Consider the following 25425-nt stretch of genomic DNA (forward strand, 5'->3'; position numbering starts at 1 on the left):
GGGGTTTAGGAGCTATAGAATGATTTGTCTGACACTGGGGCTCTTTCCTCGCTGTGCAGCCTTGGGGCAGTGGCTTGCCCTCTCTGAGTCTCTTCTCATGGGTAAAGTAGGGATGTTGCCGGTACTTCCTCATGGGGTGGTTGTGAAAACTGAATCAGCTGTGCCTACAGAGTCAGGTGCCATTGCTGCTCTTATTATCCCTGGGGGTATGTAGAACTTGCTGGCAAATGAGGAAGACTGAACCAGATGGTGGGAGTTGGCAGGGGGACGTTGAAGTGAGCCCTTGATGAGCAAGTGTGAATGGTGCCCTCTGCTGTCCAGTTTTGCGCAGCGATGGTCTTGCTCAGACACCCTTGGGATGCCCCCCGCTGCCCACCCCAAGGCTGGTTAGTGAGGCAAGGGTGAGTTCTCTAGACCCTTCAGCCCCGTGTCAAATTGGACACAGAAACAGGGGCATGGAACTTTCTTCCTGTCTGTTAAGAAGCTCATGCCTCTGTGAGGTGCCCAGGAAACGTTTGTTGAATGAATCCAGAGTCATCAATTTACCTATCCGTGCTCTTCTCCTTTTAAACATGCCAGATATGGGGCGCCTGGGTGGCTCAGTTGGTTAAGCGGCTGCCTTTGGCTCAGGTCATGATCCCAGGGTCCTGGGATCCAGTCCCTGCATCGGGATCCTTGCTTGGGGCTCTTTGCTTAGCGGGGAGCCTGCTTCTCCCTCTCCCTCTGTCTGCCACTCCCCCTGCTTGTGCTCTCTCTCTCACTATCTCTCAGTCTGTGTCAAATAGATAAATAAAATCTTAAAAAAAACAAAAACATAAACATGCCAGATGTGATGGACAGGGAGCCGGGGGCTTGTGAGGGCATGAGGATTGGAAGGTGCATGGCAGACTGGGTATTTTTTTTTCTTTTTTAAAAGATCTCATTTATTTATTTAAAAATTTTTATTTATTTTATTTTATTTATTTTTAAAAGAAAGAGTGAGAGAGAGGGCATGAGCAAGCAGCAGAAGGAGAGGGAGAAGCAGACGCCCTGTTGAGCAGGAGTGAGATGTGGGGCTCAGTCCCAGGACCCTGGGATCATGACCTGAGCCGAAGGCAGATGCTTAACCGACTGAGCCACCCAGGCGCCCCAGACTGGGTATTTCTGATTGCAGTCCAAAGCAAGCTATTCATGCATGCATTCATTCATTCGTTCGTTTGCTTTAACTTGGGATTTAAGACCATTGCATTAGTCTGCTACAGCTGCTCTAAATAAGGACCAGAGCCTGGGCAGCTTAAGCAACAGAAATGCATTGTCTCTCAGTTCTGGAGGCTGGAAGTCCAAGATCAAGGTGTCAGTAGGGTCGGTTCCTTCTCGGGGCTGTGAGGGAAGGATCTGCTCCTCTCTCCTTGGCATATGGATGGCTGTCCTCTCCCTGTGTCACTTTATCTCGTCTTCTTGCTATGCCCATCTCTGTGTCCAAATGTCCCTTTAATAGGGACACCAGTCATATTGGATTAGGAGCTCACCCAACTCCAGTACAACCTCATCTTAATTTAACGAATGACATCTGCAGTGACCCTATTTCCAAAGAAGGTCACATTCTGAGCACCTGGGGATGAGGACTTCAACATATGGGTTTGGGAGGGACAGCGTTCAACCCACAGCAACCATGAGGTCTGGAACCAGACTGTCTGGGCTCAAATCCCTGCTCTCCCGTGGCCTAGCTTTGCGACCTGGGGCAAAGAGTTCCTACCCCAGAGCTGTGGAGGATTAAGCAGGCCCAGCACTTAGAGCAATGCCTCGCACAGAAAAATGTCGCACAACAGCTGGACTTCATTACCAATGTTGTCACCACTCCTGTTTCAGCTAGCAAACGCTTACCGAGCTCCTGAAGTGACATGTGCTAGGCACAGGTATCAATGTACTGTATGAACCATTGTTAATTTTTTCCACGCCCCCGACCCTCCATTGGCGTGCATAATTGGGAATTTCCAAAATGCCATTACAGCTGTGCCTTCTAGCTTACCTAGTACTTTCCTCTCCATCACACCACTAACTCCCCACAGAATCCTGTCAGTTAGGCAGGCCAGGGGTGGCCACTCTCCCCAAGCCACAGATGGGGAGACTGAGGCCCCAGAGGGGAAGTGACTGGCTCCACACCACACACCGAGTCGGTGGTGGGGCTGGACACCAGCCCAGGTTGCTCCGTGCTGTGCCAGCAGCCTCTGGGCCCAGCCCTGCCGCCTTTGTGGTCACTTTTGGCGACAGCAGGGGGCTCACCCCTTCTCTGTTTCAGGGGGAGATAGGCCGAGAAATGTACATCATCCAGGCAGGACAGGTGCAGGTCTTGGGTGGCCCCGACGGGAAGGCTGTGCTGGTGACACTGAAGCCTGGATCCGTGTTTGGAGAAATAAGGTCATTGGGGAGCTGGGGTGAAATGAGCGGACCTGGGCCCAAGCTGGGGGGAGGGGTGCCAGTGGGGGAGGGGACAACCTCATCCTCAAGGGCCCTTTGGTGGGTCTGAGTAAGCCGCTGTGGATGCTGACATATGCAGGGTGGGCCTCGGCTCTCGCCCGTGTGGGGCCGCCACTGTGCTCCGGGCAAGGGGTGAAAAGGGACATTTTAGTGGGATCCCAACCCCAGCCTGCCAGGCCTCACCTCCTCCCTTCCCTGTCCCAGCTTGCTGGCCGTTGGGGGCGGGAATCGGCGCACGGCCAATGTGGTTGCCCACGGGTTTACCAACCTCTTCATTCTGGACAAGAAGGACCTCAATGAAATTTTGGTGCATTATCCCGAGTCTCAGAAGTTACTCCGGAAGAAGGCCAGGTACGTATTTTTATTAAAAAAAAAAAAATCCACATATATGTCAGTGCACATTTCTTTTTTTTTTTTTTTTAAGATTTTATTCGTTTATTTGACAGAGAAAGACACAGCAAGAGAGGGAACACAAGCAGGGGGCGCGGGGGAGGGAGGAGCAGGCTTCCCGCCGAGCAGGGAGCCCGATGTGGGGCTCGATCCCAGGACCCTGGGATCATGACCTGAGCCGAAGGCAGACACTTAACACCTGAGCCACCCAGGCGCCCCTCAGTGCACATTTCTTAAGGACTAAACCTTTGTCTTACCGAGCACAATACCTTTGTCACGGTCAGGAAATTCAGTATGGAAATCATGCTGTTATTCCCAATCCATCTTCAAATTTGGCCAGTTGTCCCGATCATGCCTTTTATAGCCTTTCCTGTCTTCTTTTCCATTCCTGGATCCAGTGTAGGACCCCCTGTTTCATGACATAGCCTCCTATCTTCAGTCTCCTTGGATCTGGGATGGCACCTCAACCTTTTTCCAACTTCAGTGACTTGGATTTCTTTGAAGAGGACAGGCCAGTTATTTTGTAGAATGTCCCTTCACTTAGGGTTAGCTGATGTTCTGATGTTTTCTCATGATTACCTTCAGGTTCTGCATGGGGGCAGGAATTTCTCAGAAGTGATGTTGGGGGGGCACCTGGCTGGCTCCGTCTGTAGGGCATGTGACTCTTGATCTCAGGGTTGTGAGTTCAAGACCCACGTTGGGCATGGAGCCTACTTTTTAAAAAAAAAAGTGATGTTGTGTTCTTCTTAGTACAGCACACCGAGAGGCACGGGATGCTGGCTTCTCCTAGTATTGATGATTTTCCCTTTGATCACTTGGTTTAGGTTTTTGCATGCCGAAGTTAACATTTTTCTCCTTGTAATTAATAAGTAATTAGCAGGGAGTCAGTCTGAGGCTATCTAGACTTCCTGTTTCCCATCAAACCTTCACTCTCTATGTTCAGCATCCACTGAGGGCTCCTTGCTAAATCAGTGATTGCCATCATGGTTGCAAAATGGTGATTTTTCTGATTTCATCGTGCGTTCTACATTTATTAGGAGCATTCTACTGTGAGGAAGAGGTTTCTCTTCTCTCCCATGTATTTGTTTATTCATTTATCTATATCAATGTGGATTTCTTTTGTTCCATAATAATGTTATAATCATTATTTTGATGCTCAAATTGTTCCAGATTTAGCCAGCAGGGACCTCTTTAGGCTGGCCCTTGTGGCTCTTTGTTATGTACCCAAACCATTTTAGCACTTCCTTGCTTACAAGCACAGTAAGATGCTCCAGGCTCATCTTGTGACTTTCCTGCCACATCCCTGGGAATGGCCATTTCTCCAAGGAGCCCAATTCCTTGCAGGTGGGAATGGTTTTTAGAAACCAACATCTGAGCACTATGTGTGCTCATGGCTACTAGGGTGCTATTAGGCTTCCGAGTGGACAGACCTGGGAAACACACCTGCATGCCCCCCTATATATACAAATGCAAATATACATATACACTCATATAAGTATATATATCTCAACATCTATTTTTTTCCATCTGTATCTATCTAACAATTTCAGTCTAACACCACAGAGTTCTTTCAAATCTTCTCCTTTTCCCTATTTGTAAATTACTTCTCCAACACTGAGAGATTTGGATCTATTTGCCCTCATTGCATTCACTCATTTATTCAGTCCTACAATACAGACAAAGCGATTTCAGAATTGCTATCTCAAAGCACTGGGGTGGTGGGGAAGCCTTCTCAGCAGAATTTAGTATTTGGTGCTGTTCTTTTTGTCTTTAGCCTAAGTACCTATGAGGTAAGTGTGTGTTCAGAGTTAATTGGATTCATTTTCTTTTGCCTCCCTTGGGTGTGGTTGTTTGTTCATTTGAAATGTACCCAGGCTCGTGTGTTTCGGTTTGCACTCCATTTTTTTTTTAATGATTCCTCCTGCCCCAACCCTTGTTGATTTTTTGTTGTTTTGACTATGTCACACATTAGCATGGTACCAAAAGTCATAATGCAACAGAATGGTGTGCCCGGAGAAGTGTCCCAGCTTCCCCCACTTGTTACCCCTGGCTCTACAAGAGCCCAGGCTCATTAGTTTCTGCTGCTTCCTTAATGTGTTTCCTTTTGCAAAAATAGGCAGATCGGTGAATATTTTATTTTCCCTGTCTTACACAAAATGTAGCATACTGTAGATTTTCTTTTGCACTTCGCTTTTTTTTCACCTGACAACCAATCCTGGAAAACATTCTCTCTCAGTCCATAGACCCATCAGTTTCCTTGTTCCTCTGACAGTTGCAGAGTGTTCCTGTAAATGGGCAGTTAGAGTTCTAATATTTTGCAATTATGAACAGTGCCACAGCGAATAACCTTGTGCCATCTGTATTTTGTACTAGTGAAGAGTGGGTAACTTTTTAGAGAAGCAGGCTTTTGCTTTCTGACCCTTAGGATCAGGTTTCAAGCTGAGTGACAGAGGCAGTTTGGTTGTGGTAGAAAATCCACAGCAGGCTTGGGAAGCTGGTGGGGCTCACACCCTATCTGTGTGAGGTACTGGCTGTGTGGCTTTGGAAAAGTTACTTAACTTCTCTGGTCTCGGTTTTCTGCAATTCTGTAAAATAAGGGTATTTTAACCCCTTACTTTGTTATTGGGAAAATTAAATAAAATAGCGTGTGTGCGAATGTCTCCAGCAGGGTACCAGCAGGTGGGAGAGCTCAATGAATATTCACAATCATAATTGTTCCTCTTTATCCATTAAATCCTCTCTGTAATTTTCCCATTGGTTGAAGCCTTTCAAATCTACATATCTGGATTTTCCTCCATGCCTTTTCCCCATATTCCTATCTTCTACCACATTCTATGAAATGACACCATAAATAAACTGCACCGAGAGAGGTCATGATAAAGGGCACAAACTTACAACATTCACTCATCGCGCACAATCATTTATTGAGTGCATAGTTCTAGGCCCTGGGGACACAGCAGGGACCAAATAAAGCTGGCATTCTAATAGGGGAGGCCGACCGTGGAGAAATGAACGATTCTGTGGTGTGTCAGCTGGGGACAGGGCTACAGGGAAACAAAAAGCCACATTGAGGAGACGGAGGTGATGGAGGGAGTTTCTTGAGAGCGGTTCGTCAGGAAAAGCCATTCTTAGGACGTGGCGTTTCAGCTGAGACCTGCACAGAATGAAAGAGTGGGTGGGACTGCTTGCAGGGAGGCGCATTCCAGCCAGAGGGAACAAACCGCAGGTGGAAAGGCTCTGTGGGGGAGCAGGCTCGGGGTGTGTGCAGACCAGCCAGAAAATAAGTGTAGCTTGATGCGGGATGGGAGAAATCTAGGGGATGAGACTGGGCAGGGCCTTGTAGGTGAAGCCTTGCAAGTGACTTTGGGTTTTGCTCTGAGGGAGATGGAAGCTATGTAGGGTTTTACACAGACTGGTGACTTGAGGTGACTTAGCTTTTCACAGGATCCCTTTGGCAACCCCAGGTGAGTGGATGCTGTGTTGAGGTTAGAGCATAATACACACAGGAAGGAAGCTGCCCCATAACTCAACCTACCTGTTTGCTCTTAAGGAAGTTACTGGGCCCTTCCAAAGACTGATCTGTCTGAACTTCTCTCACAAACTCAGCCCACTTCCCCTGACTCTCCCGAGGAGCAGGGAAGTATTCTCAATCCTCATGATTCACATAGTTGCGATTCTGTATCTGCAATTCACCTACTCACTAAAATGTATTGGAACCCCAAAATCAGCACTCATGGGCATCCCCAGTAATACGCGGACGTGCATAGAGACAGCAGTGAGAAGTTTGAGTTGCCCTAAGTGCACATTCCCAGCAGAAGTTGACCAAGGTGACGCTCTGCTTTATCGTTTCAGCCCAGAAGCATCTGAACACTTGACAACAAGAGTCTGTTCGTGGTCTATTTAGTACTGCATTTTTCACATTTCTGTGATTGTCGTTGGCAAATTTGCTATTTAAAATGGCCCCAAAGTGTGGTGCTGAGGTGCTGTGTACGTTCCCAAGGGCCAGGAGGCTGGAATGTCCCTTACAGAGAAGACATGTGGCTTAGATAAGCTTCGCTCAGGCATGACTCATAGAGCTGTGGGTCGTGAGTTCGATGTCAATGAATCAACTGTATATTAAATCAGATGTCTTTAAACAGAAACACACACAAGTATTGATCAGTTGCTGAAATGTTGTCATGAGAGGCTCACCAGAAACCTAACTGTATTTCCGCCAGAAGCAATGGTTTCGGTATTCGCTAATTCAGGATTTGTAGGGACTCTATAGAACGACACTACCACGAATACTGAGAATCGACTGTTTCTGTCTGAGAGCAGGGGCCAGTTTTCCCTGCCCTCCCTTCCTCCCCCTGCATGAGGAGCAAGGCCCAAGAAAGCCACGCTTGTAGCCACCACCCACACCTTTGGCTAGGCTAGGTGAGGGGTTGGCAAATCAGCTAGGATCCCGCCGAGGCTGCTGACCATGCTCGGTGAGCTGGCAGCCAGATGCTGGAGAAGGTGAGGAACGAAGAGGAGCCCCCGGGTCCTGCAGCACAGAGGCCCTGAGGCCAGCGCTCTAGCATGGTTCATCAGAGAGCCAGGTTCCCTGGATAAGCAAGCTTCAGGACAGAGGCAGGGAAATATGCGGGAACTCTGCCCATCAAAGGGAAGATGAGGTCTGAGGACCACAGGGCCTGGGGACGTCTGAGCTGGTGAAAGCCATGTGTGGGATTCTGTCTCAACTCCTCACTTTACAGATCGGGGACCTGGGGCCCCAGAGACGTGAAGGGCTCAGCTTCCTCTGTCTTGGCCACTCCAAGAAATGGGGCATGCCACTCTCTTCAGGGATGAACGTGCGATCCTGCTTATAGGAAAACATGTCATCTGAAAGTGAGGCTGAATTTCCTGACTCTGGAATCCAATGTCCCAGAAGCCAGCACAATGTTTCAGAAGAGAGATGGCCATTGGCCATCAGCACAGGTCCCACAGAGAGTTCTTTTGTGTCATTTTTGTACCACGCTGAGCTTTCCCACAGACTGTCGTGCTGTGAATTATGGACTGAATAACACAGGTGATGGTGCCAGGCATGAAGAGGCCTCTGATGAATTATCATGTTTGTGCTCTCCTGGGGGAGCCCCAGCCAGAAAATGCAAGTCTTGGCCAATTAATATCAATATGCACAATTTAAATCCATTGCCTCTGATTAGATAAGCAGCCAATAATGTCCTCATTTTTAAACAAACAAGTTTTGCTGGAGCCCTGATGAATGAATTTGCCAATTAGGAGTCCAGGCCCACTAGACTGCAGACGAAATTCATTTGTTCTTGAGCCAAACCACACATCACATATCTGTAGCATGAACAATTCACTATCAAAGGCTGGGGCTCTGTGTGATGGAAGATTCTAGCCTTATTTACAGAGCAGGGTGGCATACTGCCTTTAGATCTGAGTTTTAATTCTGCACCCACCACTTCCTAACTGTGTAACCTTGGGAAAATTACTTACCCCTTCTGGTCTTCCGTATCTTTATTTGAAATGAGGGAGAAAAATAGGGGCCTCCCTGTAAGGATTCTGTGGGATTTAAATGACAAAGTGTGAATCGGTTATCTGTTGCATAATAATATTACTACATGTTAGGTAGTTTCTATGGGTCAGAAGTCTGGGATGGCTTAGGTGGGTCTGCTCCAAGGCCATCATCAAGGTGCTGGCCAGAGCTGAGTCTCATCTCAAGTCTCCCCTGGGGAAGGGCCTGCTTCCAAGGTCACATGGTGGTCACCCGAATTCAGTTCCCTGTGGTTGTAGGACTGGGGACCTCCATTCCCAGCTAATTGTTGACTGGTGGCTGCCCTTGGTTCTTGCGGCGTGGACCTATAAGGTCCAGACAATAAGACCCATGTCACTGGGGTTGTTCCGATCCTTCACTGAGATGCTGTGCATAAAGCACCTAACACTGGGCTTGCTCACAGACTGTTAGCCAGAACGACCGGCCCCAGCACGCAGCTCCAGCAGAGTCCTCCACAGACGGGCCTTTCTTCTCTCCCGGAGCACACTTGTGATGTGCGCGGGTGCTGCTTTCTTTCAGGTGCATGCTGAGAAATAACAACAAGCCCAAGGAGCCGAAGAGCGTGCTCATCCTGCCTCCCCGGGCAGGCACGCCCAAGCTCTTCAGTGCCGCCCTGGCCGCAGCAGGAAAGATGGGCAGCAAGGGGGCCATAGCTGGCAAGCTTGCCCACCTGAGGGCCCGGCTCAAGGAGCTCGCTGAGCTGGAGTCAGCTTCGAGGCAGCAACAATTGCTGGAACAGGTAACGCAGTGGGGAACCGGCCACCCGCCCCCCCATTTCAACTTCATGCCAGAGCCTGGACTGTGCACCTTTCATTGCAGGGAATGTCTCCCCCTCCTTCCTATCGGTCAGGACGCCTTTGGTGGCAAGTGACAAATGCAGGTCACCGTGCCAGCTCAAGTTAGCTCAAGGGAACAGGGAATCGACTGGGCCAAGTAGCTGCAAAGTCTAGGCAAGGCTGGATCCAAAAGCTCAGATATTGCCAATGGGACTCGTTTTGCCATCCTGTCATGTCCGCTTCCCTCGAGGATGGCTTCAGATCGCAAGAGCACGAGGACCGCCACCTCCTGGTTTAGCAATGCCCACCGGAAGCCTCTCTTGCCCCGCGATTCCAGCAAAAGTCCCAGGGCTCACTGTCATTGGACAGAATCGGATCTCGTGTCACTTCCAGAGCCATTCACTGTGGAGCCCTGGGGGAGGCCAGGCTCCCATGCCCGTCCCTGGGCTGAGGGAGGCCATTTCCCTGAGGGGAGTCTGTGCTGTTGCAGAGGTGGGAGCAGTGGGCAGGGAAGGTCTCTCCCCGGATGGCCGTGATGTTCTCATATTTAATCTTTGTGTCTGTGACAATTTAGGAGACTTGAAGAGAAAAAACCCTGCCGGCCAGCACAGTGCCAACTGTCCCCGCCCTCGGAAATCTGAAGGGAATTTTAAAATTAGTTCTGGGACTCTTTTCTGTGACTAATGCTGAAAATGCCAATTAGAATGATTGCACTAATTATGACTATTCATGACTGTCCTTCAGGGAACCTGCTAGGAAGGGGGGCGGTGGGTAGGCAGGAGCTCGGTGGCAGGGAGGGTGCTGCAGACTACACGACAGAATTCAAAGGAGCCCAGGGAACTCAGTCTCAATCCAGGCTGGTGTTAGAGTCCAGGGGACCCATCTGGAGATCGTTTGACATCTCGAGTCTGGGAGGTGACATCAAAGCTACTCAGGGTTCCAAGATATTCTCAATATACAGCCACCCGTGGCCCCAGACAGAGGACAGGCAGGATTGCCTGGCTCACCAAGTGCCAGGGTCAAGGTCGAGCCAGCAGGTTGGGGTTTTAGTGCTGGCTCCTACGTGGAAATAAGTGTACATGAACTCCAAGACTGTTCTCAGGACGGTGAAAGGCTTTATCTGAAATGGGGCTTATTTCTCCTGAGTATTAGCTCTCCACCCAGGCAGCTTGGAGAGGTGAATTAAATTTGTATGAGGGTTCTAATAAAAAGCAATTTCAGAATAATCAGGGCAGAATGGCAGAGTGCAAGGAGCTCTGAAATAACAATCCAAAGACACGGGTCTAAATCCCAGCTCTGTCACGGCCAGCTCTGTGACCCGGGGAAGCTCCTCATGCATTCTGAGACCCAGATTACTCATGGTTGCCCCATGGGGATGTAGAGATGAAGCAGGATACCTTGGATATCTTTTTAAAAGCCTTTTGAACTTGGCAAAGCCCCTGACCAACCTCCCCATGATTCTTCTGGTTCCGTTCATAGCAGGATGCTTCTGGAAGTCCCATAATGGGCACCTGCCCTGGAAGTGTGTTGTCAGAGTTTAGGACAGACAGGGAAAGGCAGAACAGGTGCACCAGAACATGCAGGAACACAGAAACAGAGGGAGGGACAGGTCCCCAGAGTTGCCCTGGGTTCTAGGAGTGGGGTTCCCCACCCCACTTCCCTTCCTTCAACACCCTATGATTTGAGCAAACTTCAGGGGATCTTTCTTCCTCAGAAGCATGCTGACGGCTCTCATTTTAAATTCACTACCACTATCTCAAGTGGGTCTCGGATAGCTGTGGACCATTCAGGTCTCCCCCTCTGGGGGCCACTCCCTCCCATTTATGTCCAGGCAGAGGTGGGTCAGACAGGGCAGGAGAGGCCACGGGTATCCACAAAGGCTTGGGTTTTTACTGATACACAGACTACAGCCAGTGTCCACAGGAACCCAGAAGCCTGGAGGCTGGAAGTCCCCACCAAGTCCACAAACATGGGGGCTCAGCCCAGCCGAATGCCAGTGGTACCCTGCCCATTCTTCTGGGGCATGAGGGTGGGCGTGGGGGTCTCCACCTTTGAGACCTTCCAGAAAGGGCGCCAGGCTGCTTCTGCCATCTCAGCCTTTATCTTGTTTGCTTAGAATGTTTCTATTCACCCAGGAGCATCCAGCCCTGGTATCCGGGGTGGACGGGGCAGCCCGGGGGGACCCGGCAGCTGACTCAGCTTTGCAAAGTCCTCGCTGGCGCTCCCTTCTGGTCACAGCCTCTCCTCTCTCCATAGCTCAGGGGCAGGCTTGAACCTGCAACTTCACTTGGTTTCTAGCCTGGCCAATCAACGGAGACCGAAAATATCCACCAAATCCAACCGGGACTTTTAATCCCTAAACTTCTCCATAATATACTCTGTTTCTACGGAATAATCCTGATGCCGCTCCCATCCCCCACTTCCCACCCATTAGATTGCACCCCTGGGCCCTCTGCCATCCTCCTCCTTGGGGGGTCTGAGAAGGGGAATGGGAAGGTGTTCAAGACCCCTCCAAGAACTCTCAGACGTTCTTTGCCTCACCAATCACCCTTTCCGGATTTCAGGCCAAGAGCTCGGAAGACGCTGCGGGAGAGGCTGGCCCGGCCGCCCCGGAGCAGCCCGCAACGCCGGAGCCCGCGACCCCGTGCTCTCCGCCACCTGCGACCCCGTGCTCTCCGCCACCTGCCTCCCCTGGGAAGCCGGAGGAAGGCGGGGAGGGGGAGGCCAGGCCCGAGGAGCCCTCAGTGCGGATCCGCATGAGCCCGGGCCCGGATCCCAGTGAGCAGATCCTGTCGGTGGAGATCCCGGAGGAGAAGGAGGCCGAGTGAGTCGGCCCCCTGCGCGCCACTCCCCGGCGGGGCGGGTGCAGGCGCGTCCTCCCCGCGCCCCAGGCCGGTGCCCAGCCCCGCGCCCAGCTTGCGCAGGCCCAGACTCCCCGGGCACAGAGAGTCCGTCATTCCTGCCCGGGCATCGGCTTCTGCCAGGGCTGGTCTTTAAGTCAACAAATGTAGTGTTCGTGTCCCTAATTTCCCACCGTCACCTGAGAACCCTACCTCTCCCAACTATGATTTTTAAGAACAAAATTCTTTTCTGTTTTAAAAGTTTGTAGGCAGAGCAGAGAACGAGGCTCCAACACCTGGGAAGCTCTGTTGGCGGCTAAAGGGTTATTACTGAATGTTTGAATTTCATCTCCCACGTTTCAAGGATAGAAAACCTGCCAGCAGATGGGGCACCTGGCTGGCTCAGTCCCATGGGGAATACGACTCTTGATTTCGGGGTCCTGAGTGCAAGCCCCACGTTCGGTGTAGAGGTTACTTTTAAAAGAAAAAAAACCTTGAGAGCAGAAAGTACAGTTGTGCTGTTCATTTAACTAAATGACTAAATTACATTTGACTAAATTGACTAAATTACAGCTCACCTGACCTGATGATCCATGCTGGGCAGTCACTTTAGGGATCTTGTGCTGGTTAGGGTGGTTAGCACGGATCTTCCCCAGGCTGGATTCAGTTCCCAGTCCGATGCCAGTATCTCAGAACAGATAAAATGGAAGTGGGCTTACTGGCCACGGTAACTGTGAGCGATTCTGGGCACCCCTACCCGTCCCTCAGGTCTGGTCTGCAGGGGTTCATGCTTGCTTGCTTTTGACACCCTTGCTATAAAGATGATGGCAGCAACTTCCATTACTCCTAGGAGACAGAAACCACAGCTGACACCACTGACATTCCTGAAGTTTCTCCAGATCAAGTCATGTTGCTGTAATGATTCAAGATAAAAGGGGGGGTGGGGTGGGGAGAAGTCATTCAGTCACTGAATATTGGGAGGATTTTATTTGCATACCTAATGGCTCTTGGGGCAGTGGGTGATTAACAACAAAAACTAGTGTTGGGCTATTTGTTTCCACCAGCAACAATGAACACAAAAGGCCCGGAATTCCAATAGATGCTGCCCACTTTATATAAAATCACAGGACCTTGCCGCGCTGCAACAGGGGCCTTTGAGGGCTTGCAAATGTTGTGTATTTGTCCATCAGACTAAAAGCAGAACATTCATTTCCCCTGTGAAAAAATGACGCAATATGAGAGTTGCCAGGCTGCTCTAAACATTTCCAAATCCCAGGGTAACAGATTTATCTAGTTGATGACATGCCACATGATCTGAGTAATCACCACATTGAATATAATGATGAGCGGCATGATTATAGCCGTTTAAAAAGCTTTTATTAATTTACTTTAATAGCTAATAACATATTTTCATGGGTACAAAAGGCTACCCAGGTAAAATGATCTCTCCTACCCCTGGTGCCCAACCTCCGTGGTCCACTTCCTGGAAGCAAACCACTACATCAGTTCCTTGTACCCTTCCTTTTTTCTTCTTCTTTTTTCTTCTTTACACAAATAGTAACATACTAGAGCTGCTGTTGTTTTTCATTTGATTTAGAAGATCCTCCCTTCTTAGTACATCAAGGGCGTGCTGATTTTTCATGCCTGCAATCTGGTCCATTGTATGCAAGGACCATAATGTTGAATTGCTCTCCACGGACAGGCATTTGCAATGTTTCCAATCTCATGCTGTTAAAAAAAAAAATGCTGCAATACACAAAAATCTTATACATAATTTCATGCAGTAAGCACTGTTTTTAAATAGGGGAAGTCTGGAAGTTTGGGCTAATTTTTGTCTTCACCATCCCCATTTAGCATACTCGTATTTGCACTACGTATTCTAAGATCCAAGCATAGAGAATGCTTCCATCTTTAGCCAAGGATTTCAGATATATCAATAAAGCTCACGTATTACCCTGCAGTAGATGGCAAAATATTTCAAAGGCCCCTTTGCTGTGAGAGCCTATTTTATAAGGAATCTTTTTTTTTTCTATATGAACACACTCATTCTTTTAGATATCAACCCTTGAATATATACTGCTTATTATATGAAGCGAGAGATTCTTGAGGTTCCCAAGAATTGTCCCGGAAAGAAAATTGATTTTGAAATGAGATTAGCGGTGTCTTAACTTCACTGTGATATTTCATTAAACTTGATGCTTTCACGAAAGTTGGATTGCAGATAAATTGAACTTGAGGCTAACGTTATTCTCCAAATAGAATTGGACTGGTTAGTCACCAAGGCACGGGTGGCGCAGCTCAGAACACTATAATTTTGCCGCTGAAAGAGAATCTTTACTTATGTGTTTGAATCTGTACCGATTTCAAATGTCTCCACGTTTCCTGTACTGTGGTAGAAAATGGATAGCAAACTATTTTTTTAACTATATAAATATTTTAAATAAGATTAAAACCAAGAAGCTGTGTAAAATTTCATTATCAAAATGTGTTTGGCTACCGGGAATATTTTCATCTGTTTTCTTAGCAAACATGAGCACTGTACTTAGATGCTGGCTTTCATCCTGTTACAAATGCATTTTAATTAAAGTGTTTAGACAAATGTTCCTGGCTTGTGGATTCATTTCAGAAATTGACCGTGTGTGACAGACCCTTTGGTGAGGAAAACTAAGTTTGTTTCCTGGTTCAGGCTCCTCTTATCTGCAAGTGACGTCCTTGGGGCTGTCATCCATCCTGCATTCCTGTTGCTGGAAGGACATCCTTGTGACACACCTCTCCATGGGCCCTAGGATTCGAAGACCCTCAAAAACAGCCCCCTTACGTCTGGTCAAACCCTATTGGTCTCACCAAACCAACTGCTTATGATGACCCAACTCCGTTAGACTTGTCCAATCATGGAATGTGCTGATGAACATGGACTCTGGATTCAGACTGCCCAGCTTCCAATTCTAGCTTGACCATGGACCACAGATGACCATGAACCTCTCTGAGCCCCAACAACCTCATCTAGAAGACACAGATGATACACTGTACTGCACATGGCCACAGTGACGATCGCGATTGGGGTACATTGGAAGCTCCCTGAGAACTCTGCCCTGAATTCTGCCTCTGGCCAAGTATACACACAGAAGAGGTGTGATCACCCCTTTCTTTGCTCTTTAACTGAGAGTCTGCACAAGCACCTGGACATACATGAATTGTAACTACAGATCACAGCCTTCCCCACCACCCACGAATGTATTTCATCCAATTGCATACAAAAACAGACCCTACCTAAGGCTTACCACATGCGGTCAGAAGAGTCCCATATGTGTTTCACGCTCTGCTGCCACCATCTTGAAATTCATAATAATTTCTGAATAAGGCATTCCTGTATTTTTATTTGTACTGGGTCCCACAAATTACAGAGTCTTGCTAGGCTGGAATCCCCTCTGATATCTGGAAAATCCAAACGACAGGGAGGTAGAGACACATGCTTTTGGCACCCAGCTTTCATCTCCCTTCTTCTAGCCACAGGATCCCGCTCCTTCTTGAGTAGTACCTTTCAGTCGTGCATCGGGACTCAGCCATGGTGACCCAAGCTAGGCACATTGGCTCTCTTTCCAGGGAATCTGAATCATGAGAACTCCTGCGCCTTCCTCCTGGCTAACAGAGCCCTGATTTAGTTTTGTGCACCAATATGCCCAACCCCAGGAGATGAAGCCCTGGTGTAAGCCAGTCACTGCTCTTCTGATGACTTACGCCAGACGCTCACATTCCCAGCATTCCTTGTGGCTAGGGGTGGCCGTGGGACCCAGTTCCAACCAATTATAAAGGGAAGGGTGATGGGAGGCCTCCTTAATAAAAAGGGACATCCCTATTTCTACTACCCATCTTCTTCCTGCTTGCAATACCGGGGGGAGAATAATCTGTAGAGACAGCAGCCATTTTGAGATAGAACAGCCAAAGAATCAGCGATGTAGACCGTGACATCAACCCCAGACCACTCATCTCCAGAATACTTGTTCCGTGAGACAATGAAATATCTTTTTTAAAAAAGATTTTATTTATTTGTCAGAGAGAGAGAATGAGCAAGGGGAGAAGCAAGACACAGGGAGAGGGAGAAGCAGGCTCCCTGCTGAGCAGGGAGCCCAATGTGGGGCTCGATCCCAGGACCCCGGGATCATGACCTGAGCCAAAGGCGGATGCTTAACCAACTGAGCCACCCAGGTGCCCCTGAAATACCTTTATTATTAAGGCATTTTTAGCCACGACCTCTTGCCTGCAGCTGAAAACAACCAGCTGGGAGGGTGATGAGATGGGGAGGGAAAGAAAGAAAGTGGGAGCAGGTGCATCACAGCCCCAACACCCTGGCCACACGCACCGTTCATTCCTGTCGCTCAGGTCTTTGCGACTATCCGTGCCCTGTGCCTTCTGGCCCGCTCTTCAGCTCTTCCTTAATTACACAGGCTACCTTGTGTATTTTGAATAAATTCACCTGAAGTCGGCCCGAGTTAGCTTCTGTTGCTCACTGAGGCAGACAAAAGTACTTCTGGGAGTTCCCCTGTTGTTTAAAATTCAAGATCTAGGCCACCCACTCTGGGTGTGATTCTTTGGTCCCCGAACCTGTGGTTTCTAAATTCAAACATCAGGAAGAGAACTTCAGAGGAAGGAATGGAGGACAGAGGAGGCCGTTTGGACCAAGATCAAATTCAAATGCTTCTCTGGGGATGGGAAACCCAGTGGGAGGCAGTGCTTTTACCCCACAAAGAGCACGTGGGCCTCAAGGGGCATTTCCCCCCAGGCTCATCCAGCGTCCTTCCCTGTCCTGCAGAAGGACACAACAGCAAAGGTCCCTGGGACAGACCCTCCTCTTGAATGATCCCCTAGACTGGTCTGCCTCTCACTGCTTTCTTTTACAGGTAAGGCTCAGAACACAGGTGATCGGGCTCTATGGTTTTCCGAGAGCTTTCCGCATTCAACTAGTTGCATCCACCATCCTGCTGTGAGCTGATCAGGATGGGAATTAGTAAAGCCAGATTAGAGACGAGGAAATCCAAACCTACACTGGCAAAGGGACTTATCCTCAGGGACTCGGCATCCCTGGGTTAGAGACAGAAACAGCCAAGAGAGAGGAGCCCGAAGGCTACTGTCCCGCCTCGGCCTCAGACGCACGCACGGTGCCACCCCAGCTGGGTAACTTTCCCTCATTAAATATATATTTTTTAAGATTTTATTTAATTATTTTGACAGTGAGCCACCCAGGCGCCCTCATTAAATATTTTTAAAACTTCTTTCTATGTGCTGAGCACTGTTCTACCGTTTTCCAGGCCGTGGGAGTTGTATCTCTGAGCCAGGAGAAATACCAGCACCACCCCCGCCCCCCGCCCAGGGTGGTTGTGGGAAGGTTCAGTGGAGACTTGAGAAGCTAACTGTGCCCATGGTGCCTTAGTCGGCTCAGGCTGCCATAACAAGACGCGGACTGGGCGGCTTGAAGGACAGACATTATTTTCTCACAGCTCTGGCAGCTGGAAAGTCTGAGATCACAGGGTTGGTTTCTGGTGAGAGCTGTCTTTCTAGTGTGCAGGTAGCTGTTTTCCCGCCGTCCTTGCGAGGCCTTTCTTCTGTGCGTGTGGAGAGAGAGCTCGAGATCTCTGCTGTCTCTTCTTCGAAGGTCACTCCTCCTATTGGCTCAGGGCGCCACCCCTACAGCCTCATTTGGCCTTAATTATGTCCTCAGAGGCCTCATCTCCAAACACAGCCACACGGGGTGGGGTTAGGCCTTCACAGGAACTGGTGGGGAGACACATTCAGCCCATAATTCTGGATGTCAACATTGACCAGATTCTGTATTTGAGCACAATGTCCTCTAACATCCCTCCAGAAACAAAGAGAAAGGCCCCCTTCATGAAAAGGGCCCTTTTAAATTTATTCTTTTAATGGACATGAGTTGTTGGCAACTCTAGGTCACTGTCATCAGGGTAGAGTGCAAAATTTAGCAAATAAAAGTACAGGATGTCCAGTTAAATTTCAATTTCAGATAAAGAATGAATGAAGGATTTTTTTTTTAAGCATAAGTATGGCCCATGCAGTATTTGGGATATACTTATGCTATTATTTGTTATTTATCCAAAATTCCCATTTAACCGGGTCCTCTATCTTATCTGGCAATCCACTCAGTGCAGACCAAATGCACCAGAGGGCACCCTCCAGCCTAGAAAGGCAGGACTAGGCTTTTGACTGGACACCTTACTCCCTCCCTCCACAGCTGTTTGTGATTGGTGGGGAAGGAGGGAAAGGACGCACCCCAGTCTGATCACCCAGTCTGTCAGTGTTTGGTTTTTCATGTTCATTGTTATCAATTGTATCTTGAATGTACAGACAAGGTGTTCTGGATCGGAGACAGATTTCTTATCAATTGCCTTAAATAGAAATAAGTATATCACCTCCACCCCCACGTCCCCCAGATCTTACTGCTGGCCAGGGGTCAAATGCCCTATGCAAGGAAAAAATAATGCTTCTTTGCTAATAAAGAGGAAGGAGGCAGATAGTCCCTTTCCTTCTTGAAAGACTGCTTGGATACCAAATGGGTTTGAAACCTAACTCCATCCTTTTGGTATGTAAATAGTCTCTCCAAGAGCTAGACGGCCCCCAGGGTCTCTGCTTTTACCCCCTCCTAGAGTCTGCAAGTTCAGGGACTTCATTCCTTCTGATATGAATATCTACCTACAGAGAGCACGGCAGAGTTCCGGCACCTTGGGGCTTCACCTAGGGCCGTAGGTCCGGCTGGAGCCATTTGGCCCTCTCCTTCCCTGAGATAAGAGGAACTTCATGTCCTTTCAGAGAAGAGCAATTAGGTAGATAAATGACCACAGATCTAATCATTATGCCGTGTGAAGGGTCTCCGGAGGCGAGGGCTTTTACCGGAGCACGGAGAAATCCAGGGAAGTTGAATTCCCCCATAGGCAATGTATATAGAAATGTGCATATAGACTGCGTTGGTCAACCCCACCTTTCACCAAATTTCTGAAACCAAAACGTTTCGCTCATTAAAGAAGGGGGAAAAAAGAACCTGAAGTGTTTCCAGATAGGTCCAAAAGAATAATTCAGGTAGGACTGAAACTTCCACAGATAAGCCTAAAGTGTTTAAAAGGTTTTAAAATCAGATTGACCTCAGTTCTATGGAGGAAAATATATTGATCACTTTGGGCAAATTTATAATGAACAGCACTTACCAGGGAAGAAAGCTGCCAGGAAGGAGTACGGGCCACAAGTGTTTGTACCAAAAGATAATACTTTGCATTCTCTCAGAAACTACATTTACTTGAAAGGCTTGAACTGAGGATACAGCTAGATCCCCTTTTAAATTACCCCTCAGGAACATTACATGATAGCCATGGAGAAGAAATTTTTGAAGACTAACAAGGAGATTAGAAACTTTGTGTGACCCAGATTTGAATTATCCATTGCAACCTGGGGTAATTCTTCCAGATGTGAGTAACGACCCCAAAGACAGTAAACTGAAACCAGGAATAAGGTTTGCTGAATCGCAGAATTTCTCAGACTGGCTTGCCAGGAAACCAAAGGGCACTGGAAACAGCAGGAGCCTAACAGTATCTGCATGAGGTTCCTAATATGAAAGAAAATAAGAATATTCCTCTTAATTAGTCAGCAAATGGTAGGGCACTGAATGCAAGCAGTACTCAGTGCTCTGTGTGCTTGTAGATTTGAAGTTGTTCTCCTTGGCAATTTCTTTTTGGTGCTTGTGGAATATCTAGCAGAAGAGACAGTTGCTCTTTTAGAACAGTGTAACAAAATAACAAAGTGGTCAGCTACAGAGACTTTATGGATTTCTCTAAGGTTTTATTTTAGCATAAACTTTGGTTGCTGCAGAAAGCATGTGTAAATCTCTTCACACCCCCGGTAAGCTGTGTATTTGCAGTATCTTCAATGAGCATTCTTCTATTGTATTCAGTTGAGGGCCCTATTACTTATACTTAGTGCAGAACCGCTATACTCGAAGTCATTCGAATGTCTATGAATGACATCCTCGACGCCCCTATGCTGTCCTCAGTTCTTTATTGGATTTTTGACCATTAGTCTTGATGTTGCTCGAATTTGGTATGTATAGGAGGACCTAGATGTCCCTGCTGCATCCCTGTCCTCTAGCCCTTGAGCTTGGCGGGGCTGATCCAGCCTCCGCCAGCCCTGTGTTTACTTTCCATAAGATGCTGTGTCTAGCTATCCTGGCTCAAGGCTTACATTCCCTTTCTTATTATTTAAGAACATTTTAGATTTTTATAGTTATGTACCCTACTCTAGTCCTTGTTTCTTTTGAGACCTACATTTTATATTTCTATCCCCCCAGACATTGAAAGAAAGTGTTTTTTTGCTTTCCTTCTTTCACTGGGGCCCCAGCATGGCATCTGGTACTTTTCTTTACTTATAGTGTGGAAAACATTGAGTTAGTCCACCGTTTTATAACTTTGGGACTGCTGGTCTTCATAATCCCCTTGAAATTTATTCTACCCAGACAGTTACATAATTTTTCAAGAATATTCTCTTATCTAGGTGTGCTGGCTGGTTCAGTCATTAGAGCATGTGACTCTTGATCACGTTGGGTATAGAGATTACTTGAAAATAAAATCTTTTGGGGGCTCCTGGGCGGCTCAGTCGTTAAGCATCTGCCTTCAGCTTAGGTGATGATCCCAGGGTCCTGGGATCGAGCCCCGCATCGGGCTCCCTGCCCCGCGGGAAGCCTGCTTCTCCCTCTCCCACTCCCCCTGCTTGTGTTCCCCCTCTTGTTGTGTCTCCCTCTGTCAAATAAATAAATATTTAAAAAATAAAATAAAATCTTTTAGAAAAAAAATAATATTGTCTATCTAGAAATGGAGTTGCCCATACTTCTGCTCCTTTATAATACGAGAGCTCCGATTCCCACACTGAAATGGAATCCAACAACATAAAAGCATATGGAAAAATCGACTTTCAAAGCATACAGCCTTAATTTTAACTGATTCCATGTGTTTTGACTTATTAAGCAGAATAATTTCATTTAAGGACTTGATTTTCTTTTTCCTCCCAAGCAACTCTGTTCTTGCAAGACTTTAACTCCAGGCAGAATGGAGGAAATAAAAAAAGAAAAACGAATGTTGTTTATATTGATCTATACATGGATTTAAATGGTTAGGTAGCAGTTCAGCTGACAGAAGTGAAAAACTAGAAAAACACCCCCCCCCCCCCGCCGTCCTATGAAGCCCATTGTTTGAACAAAAGAAATTCTTCCGATTGCATTAAATAATTCAATTATCTACTTTAACGTACCTTCCCTTATGATTAACCAAACCCAAAATGAAATCCTAGGTACGTCCGGTTGGTGCACAAATGCCTGTACACCAGACGTGCTTGGACAACCAGCATAAGAAGTGACATTTTTCAGGCTGAGGCTTTGTGGTATGATAGCCGCTGATTGAGCTGACAGGTCCATTAATCAAGGGACACTTACATCCAGCAAGCTGAAAAGACGGGCTTGAATCGCTGAGTATTCATTACAGGAAAGATGACTCTTATAAAAACCTCTTAGCAGAGCATGCTTATCAACAAAGAGGTAACGACTGTGACATCTGCCGATATACACTGTTTCCAAATGGAACACCGGGAGGAAAACAATGGGGGCGTTTGGAGAATAAAGAACACATTTACATTCCAAAGGCCGCCGGTCGGGAAGGTAACGTTCACAATCACCTAATATATGTTAAATCCCCATGAAATTAATTGCAAGGGTTTCCCGTATTTGGAATTTATGAGGAAGCTGATGATGGCACTGAGCTAATGGACCTTCTTCCATCCTTCCCATGCTCTGGGCACCTATTTGGGCACTATTAGAATTTAAAATTTTTATTTATTCGGAGTCTGTTTTCCAAGCCTCTATGTGTGAAACTCTTTTTGAATTTGTCAGGTAAACTTGAGCTGATCCAAGTAGAACACATCATCTTTAATGTAACTGTATTAGAATTAAAAGAGGTACCTCTAGTAAGCTTACAGGTTAGGGCCTATGTTCAATGGGAGGTAGAATGTACAAGTCAGGCCCAGACCTGCCTCCTGAGTCCATCATTCCTGTTACATTCCTTTATATTGCTAATGCCTGAACCAACTGCGCCCAGCCACTCACCCCTTTTCTTCAAAGCTGCCTCCAAATCCTACCCGTTTCATCCTGATTCCTGTCGGAAGGCCAACTCGGTTTTCTGTGTGCCATTTTTGCCTTTTCCAGACACGTCTAGATGATACATTTCCCAAGGGGGGATGCAGAGGTGAGATGTACCGGCAGCCCCGGCTTCCCCTCTGCATCTGTGTGCACACACGTCCTTGTCCTTGCTAGTGGCCTCAGTTTGGGTCTGGAAAATACGGTCACCACGGTGAAATGGCCTGGGTTCAACGTCATACGATATGGATTCTGGGGGTCAGGTAATACTCATTACTGCGTATCAGTGAGGTAAGTAGGTACCGGTCAATAAGCGGCGAGTGGGCTTTCACCAAACCCCATTGAGGGAAGATGTGTAAGAACAGGCTTCTAGAATCAGGCGCTCGGCAGATGTTGGTTATTTTTTGCGAATGTGATTACGCCCTCCAATGGGCTCTGCCTTCAGAGCTGTTTTAAATGTAGGGCTGATGAGTCTTGCTCCCCACTCAAAGGCCCTGCTTCCCTCACGTGTCTATAAAGCAGCTTTTCACGGTTTGCTTTGCCCGGAAGGCTGTCTGGGGAGCCCGGCCTGCAGGGACACAGCCTACGGCAAAGATTCAGCATCATCCTCCATCAGCAAGGTTTCTATTTTTTTTTAAACTGTGTTTATTTATTCAGTTGGTTGGTTGAGTCTTGCTCTTGATGACCATTTAGAAAAGAAAGATCAGGTTGGTGAAATGTTGGGGTGAGTTCTAAGGGAACTTGTGCACGAGCATGATGTAGGTACTATTGTTCTTGTGACTGTTTTGCTTCTCTCAGAATTGTCTTTAATATTTTCTATAATGTTAGTTGGCCATATTTGGATTTTTAACTTTTTTTTTGAGATTTATTTGTTAGAACGCGTGCGTGCACGTGCACACACAAGCAGGGGGTGAGGGGCAGAGGGAGAAGCAGGCTCTCCACCGAGCAGGAAGCCCGATGCCGGGTTCGATCCCAGGACCCTGGGATCATGACCTGAGCCGAAGGCAGACGCCCAACCAACTGAGCCACCCAGGCGCCCCTCACATTTCTTATCACACTCTGATGAAGGTAAAAGACATTTGAAAAATACATACAAACTCTTAATTGAATAATTTGTATTTTTATTGGGGTTTTTAGAGTTCCACACCATAGGTTCTTCAAAAGTACTTTTCCTGCCAAGGCAAAGACTTAATTGGGACAGCAAGCAGTAACTTAATAAAAAGAACAAGAGGACCCTAGCCCACAGGAGTTGTTTTGTTGCCTTTTTCATGTTTTAAGGATCCTGACTGGCTGCTGCTCACATGTTCCGAGGCTTATTGATTATCCCATCACCAGGGGAAAGGTCTCAAAGTTAGACCTCTTGGTTTAACTCCACATTTGACCTAATTTCTTGTTGCCTCCTAAAATATTTAAGCTCGGGGTTTCCTTCTTGTGCCTATATGGTCCCCATTCCCCAGCCTTCCTCCCCGCTGCTACTGGGCCTGTTTATCACTAGATGGTGCTAAGACTCGGGTTATAGCTGCCAGGCCTCAGGGAAACTGTGGTTCCTGGAGCTCCGCCAGCTGGAATTTGAGAACTGGAAGATTCCTTCAGAGCTCACCCGGGCAACACTTGTGTTTCACAAATGAGGAAACAGAAACTCAGTGCAAATAAGTAATTTGTCAGAGCCCCCTCGACGTCTCCACTTCTGCGGCTACTTCGTTTTTGTTTGTTTTGTTTGCTTCTTGTTTGTTAATAGCTCCCTTGTAAACTCATCACCAGAGGAGGAGCTCGGGCTCAGAGAGAGAGGCGGTCGGGTTCGCTTTGCAGAAAGAGCACTGTGGCACCTGCAGGGTACCATCCACTCCCTCACTCGTTCATCCAGGAAGAAGCTACTGCATACTTACCTTTTGCTTTGCGCAATGCTAGGCACTGGGAATTAAAAAAAAAAAAAAAAACTTTCTAGGAACTCACATTCTCTTAGGAAATTCAGAAATGAAATAAAAAAAGCATATCCTAAATCAAAGATGCTATAATAGAGGGGATTGTAGTACACTTGGGTCACTTGGAGGAATTTGCAACCAGCTGCTTGAGGAATTTAAAGGGAAGATTTGGGGGGTGCCTGGGTGGCTGAGTCCGTTAAGCCTCTGCCTTCAGCTCAGGTCATGATCTCAGGGTCCTGGGATCAAGCCCCATGGAGGGTAGGGGGTGCTCCCTGCTCAGCGGGGAGTCTGCTTCTCCCTCCCCCTCTGCCCCTCCCGCCTGCTCATGATCTCTCTCTCAAGTAAATAAACTCTTAAAAAAAAAAAAAAAAGATTTTGGTGACATTACCTTTGAGGCTGAAGGACACGGGGGCTTGTAGGCTGAGAAAACGGGAGGCAGAACCTTCCAGACAGGGAAGAGCATGGGGGAAGGTGGAGAGGCTTGCTGGAGAGCTGCAGGTTGTGGCTGAGCCCAGAGGGCATGGGGCAATGGCTGGCAATCCTGGAAGCAGGGGACGCACCCTGAAGGCCTTGTCACAGGTGTTATGCTTAGAATGTGCCCTTGATGCTGGAGGTGGCGGGACAGCCCAGGAAGGAGTATAGTCCAGGGAATGGCTGGGACAGATCTGCTTTTCACAAGGAGCCCCCTGGCAGCTGCATGGGGGGTCGGAGGCCAGGAAACCCGGAGTCACAGGGCAGTGCCAGGTGGCGGTCTGACTGGGGACAGCGCAGCGAGGATGGGAGGGGAAGGCATGTTGGAGAGAGGTCTTGGGCGTGGAACCCACGGTCTTCTCTTTGGAAAACGGTGATCCGGGTTGTAACCAATATCCTTAGAGGGTTGTTACAAGTCTAGTGCTTGAATTACTTACAAAGCATTGACAAAATTGTTTTAATTAAATGCACGTACTACTTAGATGACATCTTTGAAATTATTTTTATAAAATGCAATTTATTTAGGGGCACCTGGGTGACTCAGTTGGTTAAGGGTCTGCCTTCGGCTCAGGTCATGATCTCAGGGTCCTGGGATTGAGCCCCACGGGGGCAAGGGCAGGCTTCCTGCTCAGCAGGGAGTCTGCTCCTCCCGCTCCTTCTACCCCTCCCCCCGCTCATGCTCTCTCTCTCTCTTTCTCTTCCTCAAATAAATAAAATCTTTTTAAAAATACAATTTATTTAAAAATTTTAATTTTTCTTTTTTAATAATCTATATACCCAACGTGGGGCTTGAACTCCCAACCCTGAGATCAAGAGTCACATGCTTTTCCAACTGAACCAGCCAGGTGCC

General features: G+C 47.7%; 1 protein-coding gene and 1 long non-coding RNA gene across 2 annotated transcripts in view; one reads left to right on the plus strand and one right to left on the minus strand.

Moving 5' to 3' along the window:
* The window catches only part of CNGB1 (cyclic nucleotide gated channel subunit beta 1), a 69867-nt gene extending 57283 nt beyond the window's left edge, over window positions 1-12584 (plus strand). The window contains exons 30-33 of the mRNA XM_027620158.2: window positions 2279-2397; window positions 2662-2808; window positions 8909-9128; window positions 11730-12584. Coding sequence (XP_027475959.1) covers window positions 2279-2397; window positions 2662-2808; window positions 8909-9128; window positions 11730-11993 — 750 coding nt within the window. The 3' untranslated portion in view covers window positions 11994-12584. The remainder of the gene's footprint in view (window positions 1-2278; window positions 2398-2661; window positions 2809-8908; window positions 9129-11729) is intronic.
* Window positions 5894-12712, minus strand: LOC113936673. Its single transcript, XR_003524333.1, has 3 exons — window positions 12584-12712; window positions 8332-8397; window positions 5894-6001 (listed from the first exon to the last, which is right to left on the minus strand). It is a non-coding gene; the product is annotated as an uncharacterized LOC113936673 (long non-coding RNA).
* Between the last annotated feature and the right edge of the window lie 12713 nt (window positions 12713-25425).

This window comes from Zalophus californianus, chromosome 17 (assembly GCF_009762305.2).
Source record: "Zalophus californianus isolate mZalCal1 chromosome 17, mZalCal1.pri.v2, whole genome shotgun sequence".
NCBI lineage: Eukaryota > Metazoa > Chordata > Mammalia > Carnivora > Otariidae > Zalophus > Zalophus californianus.